A 21486-nucleotide genomic window follows, 5' to 3' on the forward strand; every position below is an offset into this window, starting at 1 on the left:
GCCGTTGTGAGCACCTTGGCGTTATAATCGAATGCAGAGAGGGCATAGGATGAGGAGGATGGGTAGTCTGCCGCATCGACACAGAGCACGTCATTGGCTCCATGGAATTTTTTACGAAGAGATTTTGCTCTTTGGATTCGACGCTTAGTATGATATGATGGATGCATGTTTTTAGGAAGGGGCGGTACGAGTAATTGTTTGTGTATATGATGGGGATTGTTGTATTTAGCTTTGGTGAGTGAGGTGAAGTTAATTCGGGTAGACGATAAAACGTGGCGACCTGCGCTAGTGGTCGCAACCCTTGCGTATTGAGCTGGTGAATGGGTTTCACGGATTTCACATAGGGTATTTATGACTCTTGTCTGGTGGAGTCGTGCGTTAGAGGTATTGATTGCAATGCCTAGCGCGTATTTTTAAACTCTGTGGAGGAGGGTGTTGACCGATTCCTCCTCTGTTAACTTAAAGTGAAGGTATCAGAGAATATATGTGATTTTACTAATCACAAAAGCTTGTATTACACGAAGTAGCTCCGACTCTCGGAGCCCTCTATTTTCCCCTGAGATTCTTCCTATCATTCTTAAGTGTTTTTAACGGTATTGCGTAAAGCTTCGAGTGTGTGCGTATTAATTCGGTTGTTTCGGATGGATAAAGCTAGCACATGAATGCGTGATACTCTATGAATGAGGCACCCATTTATGTGAACTTCGATCATTAAAACGTGTTTGTTCCGACGATGAGTTGGTAAAAGGAATAACTCTGATTTACGCGGTGTGGAGTAGAGATCATATGAGATGTTAGGGCTGTTATTATACCTACAGCTGTTTGTAGGGTGTCTTGAATGTGTCCATCTGAGCCTCCTTTCACTCATAAGGTGATATCATCAGCATAGATGGAGAAGTTCAAGTCAGGAATACGTTGAGCAGCATTGGGCATATATAGGTAGCATAGCCAGGTTAAAAAAGATTGGAGAGAGCACTGACCCTGGAGGCGTTCCGCAGCTGCCTAGTATATAGGATGATGAATGTTCGGAACTTAATGTTAATGTAGCTGTGCGGTTTGGGGGATGCTTCTGTTGTAAGAGTACATTTTAGGGCCACAAGAAATGCGGTCGAGGCCAGCATATATAGCTGAGTGGGCTACGTTATTGAATTCTCCATGTATGTCCAGACCAAAGATCGCCTAAGCATCCTGTTTGGGTTAGGAATTATTATGTCATGTTGAAGGCGAAGCATCGCATCTTGAGTCGTTGGTGAGGCCTTAGAGATAATCATTTCTGGAGGCAGTAGTCCATTATCCTCCACGTGTCTCTGGAGGCGTGCAAGCACAACATGCTCCATAGTCTTTCCGAGACATGATGTTAAGGAAATGGGCCTCGGATTTTCAACTAAGGAAGCTTTGTTCGGTTTAGGTATAAATATAACTCTGCCATCTTTCCACGAAAGTGGAAGGGTGCCCATTCAAAACAGTCATTAAAGAAATTAGTCGAAGTAATAAAAGCAATAGGGTCCATATTTCTAAGTAATTTGTTGTTAACGTGGTCGGGGCCTGAAACCGACGTGGGAGTGTTGCGAAGGCGTGCCTAACTTCCGCCTCCGTTATCGGCGCATCTAACGACTCATTAGGTTTTCCTGTGTAAGATGGTATATAATCCTTTCGTAATTGAAGCAAATGCATCGTGCGGAGGTTATCAAAGAGCTGTCCTAAATGGTCATTGTACTCGTGTAACAATTTAGTGATAGCGTGGCAAAGTCGTGCCAGAGAAGTACTGGGGTCTAGCAGATGTCTAAGAAGTTGCCAAGTTCGTATATTACTGAGGTGGTCATGCTTTCCTTCATAAAGCTGACCCCATTGCTGTGCCGCCAATTGAGTCGCGTATCGCTTGATTTGTTGGCCTAGCTTCGCTATCCTAGTGGAGAGTTTCCTGTTGTGGCTCTGGTGTTTCCACCGTCGCAAATGTGACTGTTTTGCTTCCCACATATGAAGAAGCTTGGAGTCAAGAGTAGTTATCGGGTTGTCGCGGGGTAGAGTTCTCGTGTGAATTTCGACATCTTTTTGAAGCTGTTGAGTCCACTCAGTTAGGTCTGAAATACGTGAGGGAACGGTGCTGTTGCGGGTCTCTCTAAATTTGTCCCATTCTCTGAGCATCAGTGGTTTGGGTGCAATGGGTGTGTGTTTTAGTTGTAAAGTAATGATAATAATGTAATGATCGCTGCCGAGATTAGTTTGGGTGTTAGTCCAAACCATTGTGGGAGCATTGTGAGTGAGGGTAAGATCGGGGGATGCATCTTTATTCACAGTCTCCCAAATGAGTAGGCTCCTCCGGGTCGTTGTGCAGTGTAAAACTATGTGCCTGAATATGGAACCAAAGGACTGTACTTTTCGGTGTAGATGCGGTGAACCCCCACGCTGGGTGCGAGGCTTTGAAATCCCCCGCTATCAGGAGGGTGTGTTTGCCTGCCGATGATGTAGCTCGGGCGAATAGGGAGTCGAAGTGGTGGCTTTTCTCTTGTGGTCTACTATATACGTTGAGAATGTATAAAAATGGCGAGTTAAGTTTATCAAGTAGTATTAGGAGAAAGTCGTGCTAAATGTCGATGTCAGAAAATTTTGAATAGGTAACTGTCTGGTGCTTCTGAGTTAAGACATCAGTGTTTGGTTTGGTATCAGCCGGGTTTTGATGCGTTCTATAACCTAGCAGCTGCACTACACCATTTGTTTCTTGTAACGCAATGATTGGGGGAGAGGTAGTTTGTGATTTGATGTACTGCATGAGGTTTGCCTTTTTTTTTCGGCGAAACCTTCTGCAGTTCTATTGCGATACGCAAAGTTCAGTGCGGTTACGAGGAGTCATTTTCGCTAGGTTGATTTGGCTTAGGTTGGGCAAACTCTGAATAGTTAGCGTGGACCGTGTCGATCCACTGCGTGACTTTATCTAGAGTTTGTTGCATCGGTAACATGACTTGCTGTATTGAGGTCACAGATTCGTGTAGTTTCTGCAAGGAAGCTGCGGAGAAGGCAATAAATTTGTCTAGTTGTTCTTCGAGTTCAGTTACTTTTTCTTTAACTTTGTCAACCTTCACTAGTTTCGCTTCGACTTGGCCAAATCGCTACTTGAATGACAATAATGACAATGTGGGAGTCGAGACTTTTCGTTTTTGCGCAGGTGGTTGAGTGGGGCCCCTAGCTAGTGGAGTGGTTGAGGGAGGAGCTGGTGGTGGTGAGATAGGTGTAGGGGTGAGAGATGAGGCGGGGAGTTGTGGGGAGGTAGATGGTTGTTTGAAGGATTGAAGCTCTAGGCATTGTTTTGCATTTTCTGCCCTCAATTTATCCATCTCATCCTGCAATAGTTTGAGCTGCTTTTGATTAGAGCTTTCAGGGGAAGTTACATCATCCTAGCTCACCTCGTGTCCAGGGCCATTCCGGGGGCTGGCGTCCCGATGAATGCTTTTGATACGGCTTCGGCTGCGGCTGCGGCTTTTTCGGCTTTGTTGCCTTGTGATACTGTGTGAGCGTCTTTTAGGGCGTTCTTGAAAGATGTGCTTGGGTCGAGGAATGGAGCTGCATCTTGCTCGAAAGTTGAGGGTGCGTGCTTTGGTTTGGGCTTGTAGAGCTGTGGGCACTGCGGCGGGCCGGTGGGGTGGTCACTGTTGCACACCACACACTTAGGTTTACGTTCGGGATCAAGGAGTGGGTTCGGAATGCCACCTATTGGACATAAACACTGAGGGGCACCTGGGCATACGTCTGGTCTGTGGCCACGTTTGCGGCAGAGAATACAGGCTTCCGTCTTATGACGATAGGGTACGCATCTGGGAATGCCACCCTGATAACTTATGTAGAAAGGCACGCGCATACCTCCGAAGGTGACCAAGATGGACGTTGTGGAACCCATGTGATTTCCGGTAAGGATGAGGCCTAGTCTGTCATAGTCCAATAGACTTGACAAGATGATTTCAGGTGTGTGTTCGATAGGAATATTACGGATGACCTCTCGGCTGGTATTCGATGGATCAGTAATGTAGGGATCAACTTCAAAGCTGCATTCGTCCATCTTGATGGATTTGATACGGTGGTATGCTTCGGTGCACTCCGAGTCCGGTGTGCTTATGAGCAGAATTTTGCTTACGGAGTTGATGCGGTATTGGTCAAGTAGAAAGCTTGTGAGCGCTGCCGCTTTTAGGACGGCATGTATGAGCTTCGCAAGCGGAGTGTCAGCACAGCTGAGGCATCCACGTATTCGTAGGACTATTTTGTAGTCGTCCGCTGGAAGTGGAGGGGGTCTAGCAAAAAAAAGTGGCCACACTACACAGTCAGTGCATTACGTGCGTGTGTGGTGGTGGTGGTGGTGGTGGTGGTGTGTGTGTGTGTTTGTTTGTTTGTTTGTTTGTGTGTGTGTGTGTGTGTGTGTGTGTGTGTCACAAAATATATTGATAAGTATGCACTTAGTGGTTAAAGGGCGCACTAGGGGCCTTATTTCACTATCGCGCTCAAATCCTAAAGGCGAAGCTTAAGGGTCTCTCAAATTTTATTTGATTTTGGAAGCTATCATGCATGACGTACAGGCATGACTTCTTTCACTTTATTTGGTACGTGTGGGAAAAACGAGGATATATATGCAGCGACCAAATGAATAAAACCAGTTAACAGTTTGCGCTCATTCTGTTCACTCTCTTTTTCCTGTGTTCGTTCGATTAAATGCGCGATTTCCATCACAACTACGCAGCAACTCGCCCTACAAGAAGTTCTTCTAAAACAGGTGGCGAAACGTCTATGTTTTCTGAATCTTGTTGTGCGAAGCCAGTGATAGCAAAAAAAAAAAAAAATGTCGAGTACCTTGCCTATATAAACCGCTAGGACTCTGACCTCTGTCTCATTGCTATTTATAGCACTTCAACCATGATGCTTTTGCGTCAAGTTTGCTCAATGTGTGAGAGCTTAGATCAAAGAATGTTGAAACTTGGTTAGTGTATAAAAGATGTTAATTCGAATTTACGTTGTTCGAGGTATAGCGCATCCACGACGGGACAGAGAAGAAAACACAGAACACATACACGGCGCTAACTTTCAACAATGCGGTTTAATCCGAGAAACAGCAATACTTATACCCAAACATGGCACGTCACAACCACGTGCTAGAACCAGAAAACTGATCTACTGCAACTCATGCGACATACAAATAATGCAATTCTTTCAATGATAATGATATTGATGGCTTGCTTATACACGCGTCCCCAAACTTAGCAATGAATTTTGCTTCTATTGTGAGCCTCGTCATTTCATTAGTGCTTCTTCCGATTATGCTGGTGCGATTAAAGAGTGGTTGGCACTCGCATTCTTTGCAGTGAATTGCAAGAAACCTTTCTTTGCAAGAAACCCCACTTTAATCGCACCAGCATAATCGGAAGAAGCACTAACCAAATGATAAGGCTCATCATAGAAGCAAAATTCATTGCTAAGTTTGGGGACACGTGTATAAGCAAGCCATCCATATCATTATCATTGAAAGAATTGCATTATTTGTATGTCGCATGAGTTGCAGTAGATCAGTTTTCTGGTTCTAGCACGTAGTTGTGACGCGGCATGTTTGGGTATAAGTATTGCTGTTTCTCGGATTGAACCGCATTGTTGAAAGTTAGCGCCGTGTATGTTTTCTGTGTTTTCTTCTCTGTCCCGTCCTGGATGCGCTATACCTCGAACAACATGAATAACCAATAAGCCCGCCGTGCAACCTTAGTCGAATTTACGACCTTTGCTAACACGCTGTTGACGGGGCTCCCTCATTGATAGGCTCACCAAAAGTATCGAATACCATAACCATATCTTGTTTACCGGCAATGCTGGCAATGATTGTATACGCAAGTGCCACCAGTTTCTAGGAGGAGCTGTGCATTTCCTGTCGTTGCTTGGGCGTAGTGTATTCAGATGTAGCGCACTGGCCCGTAGCCAGGAAAATTTTCAGGGGAAGGTGGGAAGGGGGGGGGGGGGAGGGAGGACGTGTTGAAGGCCTTAAAACTCCTGTTTTTTATTATAGTCCTCGGTAAAACACACCCATCTATCGAAATTTTATGTCACGTCTGCAAACTTTATGCCATGATTTAACTCTCGCAGGGAAGCTATGGACAGCGCCGGAGCTTCTGCGGTCTCCTGAACCACCCGTAAATGGGACGCAGAAAGGGGACGTTTACTCTTTTGCAATCATTTCGCATGAGATCGCCGTTCGCCAGGGGGCATTCTATTTGGGAAATATCGACATGAGCCCCAAAGGTGAGATTCACAAGCTGTGACACGCACAGTATATTTTTACTTGGAGCTTTTTTTGCCTGTTTTGTTTGAGCCCGCAATCACAGCTCGCTAAGTGCAGGCGCCACTGCATACTTGGTGCCAGAACAATCTTTCAATTGTGCACGAAGTATCAGTTACAAAATATTGTTGTCGCATTCAAGTTGTCTCAATGACAGCTTTTGCACTTAATTACGCACATGTGTATACGAACGCAAGTAAAAGAGCTCATTCAATATGTGAAATATTTGGTCCTCGTTACACGCATTCAGTATTTCAAAAAGTTGCCACTGAAACTCCACATTACCTCCGAAATCAAGGCTTGGAAATTTCTTCAGAGAAATACGTCCCCGTAGCTTTTACAAGCAAGCCTATGAATGAGTACACCATAAGCATCAATGGTCTAATACGCTCGATCGCACAAGTGTTCGGGCGTTATAATCGACAGGAATCTATCATAGAGTGACCACGTCTCGTACATGAAAAAACGGTTAATAGACATCTGTAATCGACTCAAGTTCTTTGCAGGGAAGATTTGGGGAATGTTTCCCCTGCAGCTGTGCAGAGTATTTTTTCTCGGATTTTCGTGGTACAGCTTACCGGCATTGACCGATGAAAGAAAAACAAACCTACATACTTTACATAGTGTTCAGGCCCCGACATCCCGAATTTGGCTAGGCTTGCCTCGTAGCGCCTCGACGGTGGCTTCTACAGCGATCACCAGTGACCACCTCATCGCGACGCATATTGACGTTGAGACACTCATTGATGATTGATTGATTGATATGTGGGGTTTAACGTCCCAAAACCACTATATGATTATGAGAGACGCCGTAGTGGAGGGCTCCGGAAATTTAGACCACCTGGGGTTCTTTAACGTGCACCCAAATCTGAGCACACGGGCCTACAACATTTCCGCCTCCATCGGAAATGCAGCCGCCGCAGCCGGGATTCGAACCCGCGCCCTGCGGGTCAGCAGCCGAGTACCTTAGCCACTAGACCACCGCGGCGGGGCGTTGAGACACTCAGGACAAATACAAGGCATATTGCTCGGGCACCCTGCCACCACCCAGCCTCTTTACCAGCAGACCGACCACGTTCGTCCTTTTCCCAAACGGTAACCACGTATCGCGACTTTTTGCCGACATGCTTCACACCCGCCACCCGGCCTTCGACTCCGCCTTGGTGCCTGACTCAGTCTAACATCAGGCCATCAATACCTGGCATCCAGAAAAAGCAAATATGTCGTCACCTGCTCTTAAGTAGCTAGTTCTGCTCTTGTTATACAAGACGTACCAAGACTGTATATATTTATACACCGACGGTTCCATTTTACAGGATAGTTCAACAACATCTGTTGTGATACCAATAAAGGCCACAAAAAGCAAAGTCAAGACCTTGCACTTTACGACATCGACGGGAGCGGAGCTCACAGCTCTTCTTGCCGCATTGCAAATCACAAGTGATCAACGGCCACAAAACTGAACGATTTTCAGTGATTCCAAGGCGGCACTGCAATCCCTTCTGTCATGTTTACGCCGTGGCCCGCACGAACAATTGGTGTTCGAGATTGCAGGGGGACTCACCTTTTAACTGAGAAAAGACATGAAATAGCATTTCAAGGGCTTTCAAGTCCATGTGAAATAATTGGCAATGAACGAACCGATCTAGCTGCCTGTTATGCTTATACTAAAGGCAATCAAGTATCAATTCCGCTCACCAGAAAAATGGCTAGTTGGGCAAGTTGGTACTGATCCATAAGTGCACTGCGCAAAAAAAAAAAAAAACAGACGGGAACACAAAGTAGAAAGAAGAACAGTCTGCGCTTGTCTGTCCTTTTTTTTTACTTCGTGGACCCGTGTTTTTTTGTTTTTTTTTTTGCATAGTACACTTATGGATCCGCTTTCCAGAACTGACGCTGCACGGAAACTCCGCATGCTTGCTCGCGAGCACACCACGTCGCAGTGAAACGAGCCACATTTCGCGCACGCACCCCAACTCTCAGTCTTAATTCCACCAGAACTTCGCCGAGTAGACGCTACAATACTGTGCAGGTTATAGTTGGGTGTCGCATTTATCGATGCGTTCGCGTTCCGCATAGGAATGGCTGACACTGCAGCATGTGACAATTGCGGCAGTGGCAAAACAACTTGGAATGTTCTGTGCGAACGCCCACAGTACTGCTCGCAGAGGCAATCACTTTGCAATGCAGTAGACTAACTGGACAACCAGACTCTTTTGAAAGAAAGAATACTGCGCTACTGACAGGACTTTATGTCGCAGAATAAGGCTGTATAGGCACTTCTGCGCTTCCTGCGTTCAACCGGTCTCTCCAAACGACATTGATCGGAACGACCTGCATGTGTGTGTGTGTGTGTGTGTGTGTGTGTGTGTGTGTGTGTGTGTGTGTGTGTGTGTGTGTGTGTGTGTGTGTGTGTGTGTTATTTATTTGATCTCTATCTCTTTCCTCTTTTCGACCTTTATTTCTTCACCAATGTACAGGGTAGCAAGCCAGTTCTAGGTTAACGTCCCTGTCTCTTCCTTTATTGATGTCTCCCTATCTTTTGGTCCTCATTATTATGTGCTCCTTGCACTTCGTTGTTGTGAAATGTAAATTACTAGCTAGAAGTTTGCCCTTCCTGCATATTCTATGTTGTACTGCAAGAAGGTACCTTTTTTTCTCATCTGTGACCAAAGTGCCAAATAAGATTACTGCATATCCTTTGAAATAGGTACACGTATATTGTTTATGAACAGTTGTAACTTGGGCAGTTGCTCTGATACACGGTAAACATGCGCTACTTAAGCTTAAAAGACAGTGAAACATTCATGTGGTTACCAAGCTTGGCTACTAAATATAAAATGTGAGGCTCTAGGCGAGGCAGCAATATTTATGTAGAATGCGTAGGGTATAGGTTATATCGAGAAACAATCACCTAATAAGTGCTTTGTTGTATTGTATTTAGAACGACATTGTTCTCATCTGTCATTCGGCTGTATAATTTACATTGTGAGCACCAGATAAATGAAATAGTCGGAGTAAATGTTTTGGCTAAATTGATTAGGTATCATGGTGAACTTCACGAATACCACAATTATTTTGCGACTAATCAGTATGTCCAACTCGCAAGCACCCAAGAAAATCATTTCAATTTGCACTCCTAAATTTTGAAGCTCTTCGCTCGACTGTCTCTGCACCGTACGTTTTCTTAATTCAGCCAACGGCGCCTGGTCGATACTGCCATGTGAGAAATGAACACGTTCGGACAGTTAGAGCACAACAGAAGCTCATTGGTAAATCTAAAGCCTCCTAGACATAAACACGATACAATAATCCAACCAAGTGTGTATTTCCCTCTATAGATTCACTTCCGGCATGTTCAGCGGAGGCGAGTCCCCACATTATCCACAACGGCTGCATTGAACCAACGCGAGTGCCCAGGCTCAGAATGAAGGCCGTTTCTTTAGGTCGCGGATGCTTCTAGGCCATGAATGCGGCGCCCATTGGGAATGCAGGTCTGGGGCACAGAGCTTGGGTGCTCACGAAACCGAGACGCAATACTTTGTCGCCTACGTTTGCAACCAGATCTCCGCGATATACGATGATCGGGCTTTGCCCGTGTCGCCTGCGAAGCCAACAGGGCAGAGCGAGACAAAAACCGCGACCATTTCTCTTCCTTTCCAGGAGCTTCAAGACCATAGCTAAGTGCCAAGATACCCTGATAGCAATGCTTGTCGGGCTGCGCGCGTGAATCCAATCGCACGGACTTGTACATGAACAAGAAGCCGCCTCAAAGTTGATTTTTTTTCTTCCTTTACTGCGCGTCCTATTGAGTGCGTATTCAGACAACAACTGAAGTCTGCTTTCGGAGAAATGTATTTTTGGTGTTACCGCTGTACTAAAATGTTTCCTCCGGAACGGCACCATTAATTTTTGAGGAGGAAGCTGAGTGATCCTTCAGTAAACGTTTGCACAATTAAATTCACGTAAACACAGCTGCGAATCGCTGCTTCAAAAGTTTTGTTCGACTATTTTATAGTTAAGATAACACAATGCATGTGGTTATAAATACTTCGCAATTTAGAAAACTACTTATGCGACAACTATGTACCCACCGTAAAAGTAAGCACCACTGGTGGCACCGACTGAGGCTCCCTTGTTTAAATGCACATATATGCCCCCCCCCCCTCTTAATGTGGGCGGGGGAATGGCTGCTGTGGTAGTTCAGTTGGTAGAGCATCAGACGCGTTAATAAAAGGTCAGAGGTACGGTCTCTTGGCAAGTTATCGTTTCATCCAATTTTCGTTCTTCACGCTTACTATAAAAATACTACAACTACCACTCCCTGTGCCTTCCTTGGCAGTGTTGTCTGTTAGTTCCTCTTAGTACATAATGGTTCGTGGCATGAATGTTTTGGTGCATGCTGTGCAATAGAGCAATATACTATATAAAGAGTGGCCACTCGAGCCTCAGCGAGAAAGGGTCTGACTGACCAACTGCTAGATGACGTACCCATGCTCGCTTTTACTCCTTTGTCAAGACATGTAATAGCTGCCTCAGTAGGTCAATAAAAACCCAAGTTTGGCATCAAATTTTTGTAAAGAATAAACTTAATTGATTTGTGCAACTTTTCGTATTCGCTATACAACGTACCCTCCTGAGAACGTTTCTTGCTTTACCACAAAAATCAGTATAGTCTGACTAGCAGGGGAGGTCTTTCAGCATTTGTTTTGCACAAAGGGTACACATTGATGTGGTTTAGACTTGCTGTACGTGTATTCCCTATGTAGAAGCATGGCTTTGTAGCTTAGTGGTAAGATACTCTTTCGGAGCATGAGGATTCAGGTTCAAATCGCAGCTTCGGAAAGAAAAAAAAATGCTATTTTATTTATGCTGAAGGCATTATCGGGTCTGACCAGCCACTCGTGGCGCTGAAAGCTGCGCACTAGCTCGACCACAGGACCCTAAGGGAGTTCCTACTCTTTATGTTAATATGTTTCTCTATGGCTGTGCCCCTTAACAAATATTGCCACAAGTACATTTGCTGTGGCTTTGACAAATGAGCCTGCATGTCTATAAGGCACAAGTTGACCTTTGGAAGGCTGCTAGCATGTGTGTCTATACATTAGATACCTTACTTCAATACGCCTTACTTCAATACGGCTTCGATCGTAGGATAAATAATATGGGGTGCCGTATTTCGTGAAAAAAAAAAAAAACAACTGATGGCTGTTCCAATCTGTTTGGTAAATGTTTTATGTATGGGGTAAATTGAACGAAATGCCTGTTTTTTTCAGGACCAGATCTACACTAGTTATTGTACACGAAACAACAAGCACATACAAAAAAAAAACTCGTCTGCATGTCCACATGATATACCACGCGTGCCTGAGATAAGCCATGGACTCAATAAAGCCTTCTCTTAAACAATTGGAAGAAAAAAATGGCCCCGTAGCGGCATGCAATCTGCAAATGTCGTCGAAAGACGATAACCTTGCTTGTGAAGAGAGTGAACAAAACATTTATTTTTGATGTGCACAAGAAAGTCGGTGAATGGTATTCCGGAGGCGCTGTGTTAGAGTGCCTCGAGCGTGCAGCGGAGGCGAACGAGCGCATCAAGTCACGTCACACGTGAGACATGAGCGCCATCTGGCAGTTTTTTTTTTTTTAGAAAACAAGCGCGTGGCCCTGAGACCGGCGTGCGCGCTGTCTCAGGGGTGATAAGGTGTAGAAAGCAAGGCGACGAGTTGGGGCCACCACCATGTCTTTTTAGCAAAGCTTTGGAAACACTCGCCTTTTCGTGCAAGCGTTGCATAGCCAGTGCAGCGTGATAAGCGCCACGGTCCTTAGAATTAAACTTAAGTATGCCTTTTCTTGTAAAAGATGAACATGCAGAATATATACGTGTTGTGAAGGTGCCTCAGATATGCACAATTATTGTTTTTTAATTGACAATCACACACATATGAACGCTCATCCTTGAGCAACATTGGTGGGCGCTGCGTACGGAATCGGCTGTTCGGGGTATCTGCTGCTGCTGTTTCGAGTACCCGGTTCGCGATAACGGTGGCCAAACAGACAAATGTACAGACAGACAGACAGACAGACAGACAGACAGACAGACAGACAGACAGACAGACAGACAGACAGACAGACAGACAGATCAAACTTTTTGTGTCGTATGTCTCCAAGAAAAACTATCGTCTTTTGAAATATTACATTATATTAATGGGGTGAAGATAATGAGTAAGGCGAAGTGTCTGCCTGTCTGCCTGTCCGTCCACCTGTCCATCCATCCATCCGTCCGTACGTTAGTCCGTCCGTTCGTCACAGTAGTGCCACCTGCTGATTGAGTCATAGAACTAGGCGGCCACGTACCAAGATATACAGCGGCTTTAGAGGCTGCGCCCCTAAAACAAGTTTTCTGTAACTTTATGTTTTTATTTGAGGGCCGAGCTGCACTCTCTCCAAATTACTCTTATAACATGCCAAATACGCTGTTCTCCTTCCAGAGATCGTAGAACAAGTCATATGTGAATCAAAGCCACCTTTTCGACCTGTGTTTGATGAAATCGACTGCCCGGATGAAGTTTGTCAGCTGATCTCGAAGTGCTGGGCCGGCGACCCAAATGAGAGGCCCGATTTTCAGGCTTTGAAACCGCTTATCAGAAAGCTGAACAAGTAAGTAGAATCCATCTTGTCTTTCTCTTTAGTGCCTCCACAAGCACTCTCATCTCCACGCGTGAGAACTTTCCGCGTTTTTCGTGAACATGGTTGTGAACGTTGCATAATCATCATCATCATCATCATCATCATCACCATAATCATCATCATCATTCATGACCATCATCATCATCATCACAATCGTCCTGACTACGCTCTCTGCAGGGCAAAGGCCTCTCCTATCATCCGCCAATCTACCCGGTCTTGTGCTTTCCGTTGGGCGTTATACCTGCGAACTTTTTAGTCCCATTGGTCCACCTAATTCTCTGTCTTCCCTTCGCGCGTTTCCTTTCTTTGGAAATTCAGTCAGTTACCCGTGATGACCAGCGGTTATCCTGCCTACATGCCACGTGCCCAGCCCATGTCAATATCTTTTTCATTTCGACTATGAAATCCTTAACCACGGTTTGTTCCCTGACCGAATCTGCTCTCTTCTTGACGCTTAAAATTATACCTATCAATTTCTTTTCCATCGCTCACTGCGTCGTCCTCAATTTAAACTGGACCCTTTTTGTAAGCCTCCAGGTTTCGGCTCCGTAGGTAAGTACTGGCAAGATCCAGCTGTTATATACCATCGCTTTGAGGGTTAGTGGCAGATTACCATTCATGATCTGAGAATGCTTGCCAAATATGATACACACTTTTCTTATCCTTCTTGTTATTTCACTCTAAGGGTTCGGCTCGGTGGTTACTACCTGTCCTAAGTAGACATATTCCTCTACAATTTCCAGCGTTTCTCTACCTATCGCAAATCGCTGTATTCTGTCGAGACTGTTGCACATTACTTTATTTTTGTGCATATTATTTTCTGACCTACTTTTCTATTTTCCATGTTCAGTTCAGTAAGCATGAACTGTAATTCTTCCACTGAGTTCCTCATCAAGCCAATTTTACATCAGTGAATTGCAGGTTACTAAGATACCCTGCATTAACTCTTATCCCTAACTCTTCCCAATCTAGGGCCCCCAAAACTTCCTCTCAACTCGCGGTGAATAGCATTCGAGAGATCGTGTCTCCCTGCCTCCTACCCTTCTTTATTTGGATTCTCTGCCTTTTTTTATGAAGAACTATGGTGGCTGTGGATTCACTGTATGTTTCTTCCAGTATGTTTATGCAAAGTTCTTCGATGCCCTGATTTCGTAGTGCCTGCGCTACTGATGATGCCTCGACTAAGTCAAACGCTTTCTCGTAATCTAAGAGGGCTATGAGTGAAGGTAGGTTGTATTCCGCGCCTTTCTATATTACCTGATAAATAGTGTGAGTATGGTCTATTGTGGAGTAGTCTGTACGAAATTCTCCTTGGTCCTTTGGTTTATTTAACTCTAATGCCGCTTTAATTCCATACGCTATTATTACAATGAAAGCTGTTATGAAATCAAAAGTCAAAAGTCGGGTCACGAGCGGCACTGTATTTGTCCACAGCCGTCGCCGCCGGTGTCCGTCACCACTATCGCACAAAATGAGAAAACTATTACCAAGGAAACAGTGGAGCTCGAACCTGGGTACGCTGCGTGCCAGCCCATTATTCCATCACTGAGCCACGCCGGGGCTTGGAATTTGTTCGCAAACTTCCTTAGGCAGGCTTCAGGTCGGGAAACGAATCATGTCATTATGAGTAATAAAGTGTTTTAGAGCAGCAAGAAAACAACCAGGCGTCACACAGTGCGAATAGCGTAATGAGTTGGTCCTTGAATACTCCAAAATGTTGTTGTTGTTGTTCACATATTGTTAGTGGCGCATACCCACTATGGGGGATTGGCCAAGAATCAAGTAGTTTTAAAAATTACTGTTCAGATTTGGAAGAATGGAGGTATGGAGGTATAACAGAAAGATTACCGATAGCCTAGGAAAGTGTCTTGTTCTTGATCCCTTATTACCTGTGGTGCATACCCACTTCAAGCATAATTCCGCATCGTCGTCAGCCACTGCATAAACAATTGGCACAAGATTCCTTGCAAGTGTTTAGCCGCTACCACGCTTTTCAGAAGAATGACGAAGGATAGCATAGCAAATGCCGGTCTACTACCCAGAAATTATTATTAATAATGTCGTAGTGGATACCCAGCAAGTGTCTTGCAGCATTTACGCAATGAGTGCTTAGAAAAGGCTCTGAAAGGCCACTCTTCTAGTTTTCGCTTTGACTGTGCTGCACCTTCCGCGCAGGCCTGGCATTTTTTCTTACTAAGAAGTGCATCGAAAACGAACAGTAGGTTGATAGGCCTGTAATATTTCAAGTGCCTGACATCTCCTTTCTTATGAATTAAGATGATGTTGGCGTTCTTTCGAGATTCGGGTACTCTTCTCGTCAAGAAACACTCCGTATATAAGGTGGCCGATTTTCCTAACGCAATTTCTTCGCCATCTTTCAAAAGATCCGTTCTTACCTTTTCCTCACCAGTGGCTTTGCCTTTTTGCATTCCATCTAGAACTTTCCTTACTTCACATGTCGTTATTGGTAGACATCTGTATTTCTCTGGACTATTATTGTTTTTAACGATATTGTCTTGGTTGGGTTGTTTTATCTTCTGTACAGCTCTCTGTAGAACTTCATGCCACTCCACCTATCCTATTCATACTGGTTATGTCCTTGCCTTCCTTGTTCCCTTATGCATACATCCGATTTTTACCTGTGCACAAGTTTGCCTTCGCAGATTTTAGGCTTCTGTCGCTTTTTACAGCCTACTCAATTCTTTCCATGTTATACTTTTTGATGTCGGCTACCTTACGTATATTAATTCACTTCGAAAGCTCCAATAGCTTTATTTTGTTGGTTGATTTGAGGCTTCTATGATTTCTCGTCTCTTAGAATTATTTTTTATCTCCTTAGATAGTTTGCCAATGTCATTTATACTGACTGTACCTCTGACTTCCATTGCGCACTGTTTGAAGCTAGCAGTCAGATTATCGTTCATTGTGCTAACGCTAACGTCGGTTACCTCGTTTAGAGCCTCGAATCTGGAAAGTCCGCAATTCATGCCTCAATATACTTCGGGGAGTCAAGGTCGTGTAGCCGATCATTTAAATCTAAGTGATCATCACTATCATGAGCTTTTGTGATGTTCAGTGCGACTAGCGCAGTATATTTCCTTTCGCGCCTACATAATTGAATGCGATTTTCGGTGCCCATATGGGCCTGCCATTCAGAGCATCCTGCTATGAAGCCAATTTGGTATGGGTTTAGAATTTCGTGCCTATTAATGAAAATGTGTATGCAAACACATAAAAACCTGTAAATCAGTTTTGCCAGATTTGAGGTTAGCGCGATGGGCCTAATGATGTGCAAAACATATCCCCTACCCGGAGCTTCACGTAATGGTATCGTCTTCGCAATTCGCCACTGTATTGAGAGCCGTGCCATTCTTTGTAATTATTTACATACAAAAATAATGTTATCGTTTCCTATTTATCGTTTTCAGCTAGCCAGTCGTGACGCCATCCGGCCCAGGAGCCTCTAATGGAAGGCAAGCTAACACGTGGGATAGTGCATACCCAGAAATTTCAGTGATTGTTCATCAGCTAATGTATTCAAAGAAGGGGGTGATAATCGAGAAAGAAAACGTTGCTCTAACCTCATATCAATTACTTCTAACAAGTTTTTTTTGTTGTTTCTTGACATAATGAGGGAGTCGGCATTTATAGTCCGTGGAATGAATTACTTTTTACGCAGATATCTATGTAGTGCAACTTTATTGTTATATCTGAAGAGACAGTCAAAGTTTTGAATATCGTAATGTTCTATAGCGTTCGAAACTGTTCATTTAAAAGTAGCAGTGCAAAGCTGGTAGTCTTTCAAACTTCAAGGGCACAGCAACTTTACAATCCATCGAACAATCATCAGTCCAACAAGGAGCGTTAGAGTTATCTGTAGCAGACGAGACCACCATGCAACGAAATTCACATTCGAAGACATTATTCTCCACCATTCCTCAGATCACCAGGAGTGCATCAGTGGTCATTTACTATTCTCTATGTGATTTCTACAAAGAGAATGGTGTTCAGGCCTCCTAAGACACTGAACACAAATTATTCCAGCTAAAATACTTACCTATATCCAAATAACTCGATTTTATTACAATGAAGCTCGTAGAACGCGAACTCAATATGGGGATACTAAAGAAGAGATACAGACAAGCACTGACTAGCAACTGAATTTTTAACAACACGAAAGCGAAAAATATATGTAAGTACAAGAGGACAAAAAGTAAATTGAAAAAATAAAAACATGACAAGATTTTTTCTAAGGGATGGTTACACGCGCTCTTCCAAAAAGGACAATTATTTTGTCGATAAACTGATAGAAGCCATGCTGATGCATGGCGAACCCTTCTTCGCAGTATTGGCGGCTTCAATGATTTCGTGAGTACGCGTGTCCTGATGTCTGCCGATGATTGTGGTTTCTTCAAACAGAGGTGTGCAACCGCAGGATCGGCAATGAATGGCCAAAAAACCTTCTTTGGCATTGCGCATAATATTTTGGAAATAACCCACATTCGTATCCCGCTGTCACTTGTACCCTCCCTAAAGTGAACTTTTCATTAACTGGCAACCTATGAATTCATCTCATTAAAGCATGCCTAATTTTAGAAGGCACTAAAAGAGCCTTCCTGTATTGGGTAACGAAAGAACGCTTAAAATGCACATTCATACGGCGCACTGACAGTGTAGACTTCATTTTTACAGGGAATCTGAAAGCGGCAACATCCTGGACAACCTCTTGTCTCGGATGGAGCAGTACGCCAACAACTTGGAGTCCCTCGTGGAGGAAAGAACCGCGGACTACCTCGAAGAGAAACGCAAGGCCGAAGACCTACTTTACCAGCTCTTACCAAAGTACTCGCCACCGTATTTTTATAAGGCCATACTTATACGAGCTATTGCGACCATGGCCAGCGCAATCATGAAGTGTGACTATTGCCTGGCTGCATCGTCTTATATTCTTAAACCAGCACAGATGTAGCCAAACCTTTATTCGAAATATCTCCCAAAAACCTTAATATATTATTATTTTAACCCAAGTTTGTATGCAACATGTCACTTGTCAACTAAGTTGCTTGGCTTTTTTTCTTCTTCACATCTGTAAAAAAGGGAAGGGGGGCGGGCTAGTGGAGCTTGTACTGGACGCGCAATGATGAAAAGATTGTTGCTGTTTTCTAATTTTTTCTCTTTCTATTTCTTTGTTACTAGCGGGTGTCTATGTTTGTTTCATTGTTTTTTTTCTCTGTGTATCTTAATTTCATTTTCTATTTTGGCCTTTCTGTCATTTCATTTTTTCTTTTTTTTTCTTTTATTGACTTAGTTTTCTTTTTTATTTTTGTGTATTTGTTTCTATGTTATGCCTCACTCTCTTCCCTCTTACTTTCTCCTCAACTTGACTTTCGTTTCACACTCCCCCCCCCCCCCTCGCTATACTATACAAAGTTATGATGTGCTCAGGTAGCGTGGCTGGATAGCCGAGTAGTTAAGGCGCTTGTCTTTCGGTTGGCTTATACGCGGGTTCAAATATCACCTCTCGAGGAAGGTTTTATCTCAAACATTTAACCCTCTAATTCTGTTATCTTTCTTGCTGTCCCTACTCGTTGTCTCAAGGTTAGTATTGCGTCCTCACCGGAAATCGGCGCACGTGTTGCTGGAGCAAAGCAGTCGGCGAAGCAGAGGACGAAAGGAGCGGCGCAGCGGTCACTTAAAACAGCTTTACTGCAAAAAGATGGCTACTTCTCTGCAGTCGAGGACTCAACTTCATATTCTTAAGTTGTGCAATAAACTGAGCAACAGAACAGTTTAAATATGCTGGAAAAGTGTTTTCAGCACTGCACGCAGCCTTCGTATAGTCCGGCTACTAGACAGTGATGGTGGTGGTCTTGCAGAGGCCTTAATTACATACAACGCGCTTTGCGGCCTCAAGTAAATCAATGCCCATCGAAATAAACGCTCCATTTTGGTTATTCACCCATTCAGTGCCAGCATCTCTCATATCTGGCCTCTTTCAAAATAATTGCTAACATTTGAAATTGCAGTCACTTATTAGACGAACGAAAATGTTACGAAAAACTGAAAAGAAACATACGTTGAAGATTCACACCTACGCAGGTAAGCAGCAGTGCGTTTCTTCAGCTTCACTCTGCTCGCTCGGCATGTCCTCGTATTGCCGACTCTACTTAGAGTTCTGCACAGTTCGTGCGCCAGAAAGTGATCTGAAATTACATACGAATTACCTTGCTCTTGTTGCTGCTTTATAGTCTATAATCAGAAAGACAAAACGATTAGTTTTAGTAGAGAACTAGGTCACAGAAAGAGTTGTCTGCGTGGAATGAAGGAAGCTGTTTGTCATTGATTCATGATTTTTTTTTATCGGCGTGCCCAGCTGCATTGCGATGCAGAGATAAAAAAGGGCCATCAAAGTGTATGTACGACTTCTGCGCGGGTTTCCACGAACCTTGCTAACCAATTGAAAGGATGGCCGACACCGCCAACAAAACAAATGAAAAATTTACCTGCTCTGTAAGCTTGTACGTAGCATCAAAATACCGAAAAGCTCCTGTTCTCGCTTTAGTGAACACAAAAGTTTACTGGCAGCCAGAACGTCGCTTTTTTGTGCGTCTTTCTGTACACAGGGTTGCAGAAAATAAGTGTGCACTTGAGGTAATGTTTTCTTTGTTAGACACAATATAATGAGATTCAACAGCTCCCACGTTTAGTGCACAAATATGCCCCTTCAAATGGACGGGTGGATAACCACCGTGGTAGCTCAGTTAGTAGAGCATCGGGCGCGTTATTAGAAGGTCGCAGGTTATGTTCCTCCCTACGTCAAAAAATAGTTTCGTTCGCTTTTCTTTCTTCACATTGACATCGCAACTACTTCTAATAACTCCCTCTGTACTTTCTCCTAGCATGATTGTCTGTTAGATCTCAATAATCTTGTTACGTGAGCAACGAGTCACTTACACAGCAGGCTATTCACCAAATATATTTGCAAGAGCGGTTGCAGCACTGGCCAGTCCGGCTCCAAGCAGCAAGCGACCTTCGTCCTCTTCGTTGGGCGCACAAGCGCGTCGACAATATGCATTTCGGCAGCCTACATGTAGCGTATCCCCGTCGGCGAAGGTGCCGTCTCGGTGCATTAGACGTCAACGTCATTGGGCGAGTGGTGCTGTTTCGGGCGTGTGACGTGTACGAAGACGCTGGCCTGAGGGGTGAATGAAGATGACGAGAGAGCAGCAACGATTTCACAAGTGACGGGAGTCACCGTACGAAGCACTCGGTATAGCCCTTTGTACCGAGAAAGCAGTTTGTAAGACAGGCCAACGCGCCGGGTCGGAGACCATGGTTGATTTATATGTGAGATTTAACGTCCCGAAACCACCATATGATTATGATAGACGCCGTAATGAAGGGCACCGGAAATTTCACCCTCCAGGGGTTCTTTAACGTGCACCCAAATCGAAGCACATGGTCCTACAGCATTTCCGCCTCCATCGAAAATGCAGCCGCCGCAGCCGAAATTCGTTCTCGTCACCTGCGTGTCAGCAGCCGAGTATCTTAGCCACTAAACCACCGCACATGTTTCGGAGACCACAGCAGAACCAACGGATCTGGCGAAAAGTGCACGTTATAGTGTCTTTTATCGTACCGACGCCGTTGGTTTGCTTAGGAGATCGAAAGGCGAGTACGAGCGGCTTCGCGTGCATGCTGGCCCGGCTGATGGCGTCCAGGGCCTATTCAGTGGTCGGAGAGGCTGGCAACGGAGTGACTGTATCGACGGGCAATGTGGGTTCGCGACCAAACTACAGCAAAAATGGGGAATAACTAGCCATGTCATGGCGCGAAGAATAGTGCGCAAATGTCGTGTACGGTAGAGGAAGGTTCAAGTCGGAGTGGTCCGAGGAAACAGACCTTGAAAGCATGTTGGTTAATTTTCGGTTCAAACGCTCCGTGAGGCCATTCATTTGTGGATGGTACGACGCAGTGAGCTTGTGCCGCGTTCCACATGAGCGCGGGATGTCCTCTATGACTTTCGATAGAAATGTGCGGCCTCGGTTTGTGAGCAGCTGCATGGAGCATGAGGGTGCAAGATCACGTGGCGCAGAACATCAGCAACGTCTGTGGCGCAGCTTGTTGGAATAGCGCGTGTGATAGCGTAGCGTGTGGCGAAGTTTGTGGCCACCTGCAGCTTTCCACCTGTGGCCAACAGAAGACAGGGAAAAAGGGCCTAGGAGGTATACGCTCACGCGAAAGAAGGATTCAGAAGAAATGTCGAGTCTTAGGATGCGCCCAGCTGGAAGGGCCGACGGTATTTTGCGGCGCTGACATTCCTCCCACGCCGTGACGTATCTTCTGGCGGAGCGTGCAAGACCTGGCCATTAAAAGTGATGGCCATTTCGATCGTGTGTGAGGGACACGTGGAGATAACCGGCAGTTGGAACGAAGTGAAGTTCGTTGAGTACAGCCGAGCGCAGGTGTTTGGGTATAGCACGCCGCAGAGATGG

At 44.7% G+C, this 21486-nt stretch overlaps 1 protein-coding gene across 1 annotated transcript in view; it reads left to right on the forward strand.

Moving 5' to 3' along the window:
• LOC119171523 (atrial natriuretic peptide receptor 1) overlaps positions 1–21486 on the forward strand; it is a 770478-nt gene that overhangs the window by 527061 nt on the left and 221931 nt on the right. The window contains exons 13-15 of the mRNA XM_075892139.1: positions 6109–6264; positions 12793–12961; positions 17684–17833. Of these exons, the coding sequence (XP_075748254.1) occupies positions 6109–6264; positions 12793–12961; positions 17684–17833 (475 nt within the window). The remainder of the gene's footprint in view (positions 1–6108; positions 6265–12792; positions 12962–17683; positions 17834–21486) is intronic.

Source organism: Rhipicephalus microplus, chromosome 4 (genome assembly GCF_043290135.1).
Source record: "Rhipicephalus microplus isolate Deutch F79 chromosome 4, USDA_Rmic, whole genome shotgun sequence".
Lineage (NCBI taxonomy): Eukaryota > Metazoa > Arthropoda > Arachnida > Ixodida > Ixodidae > Rhipicephalus > Rhipicephalus microplus.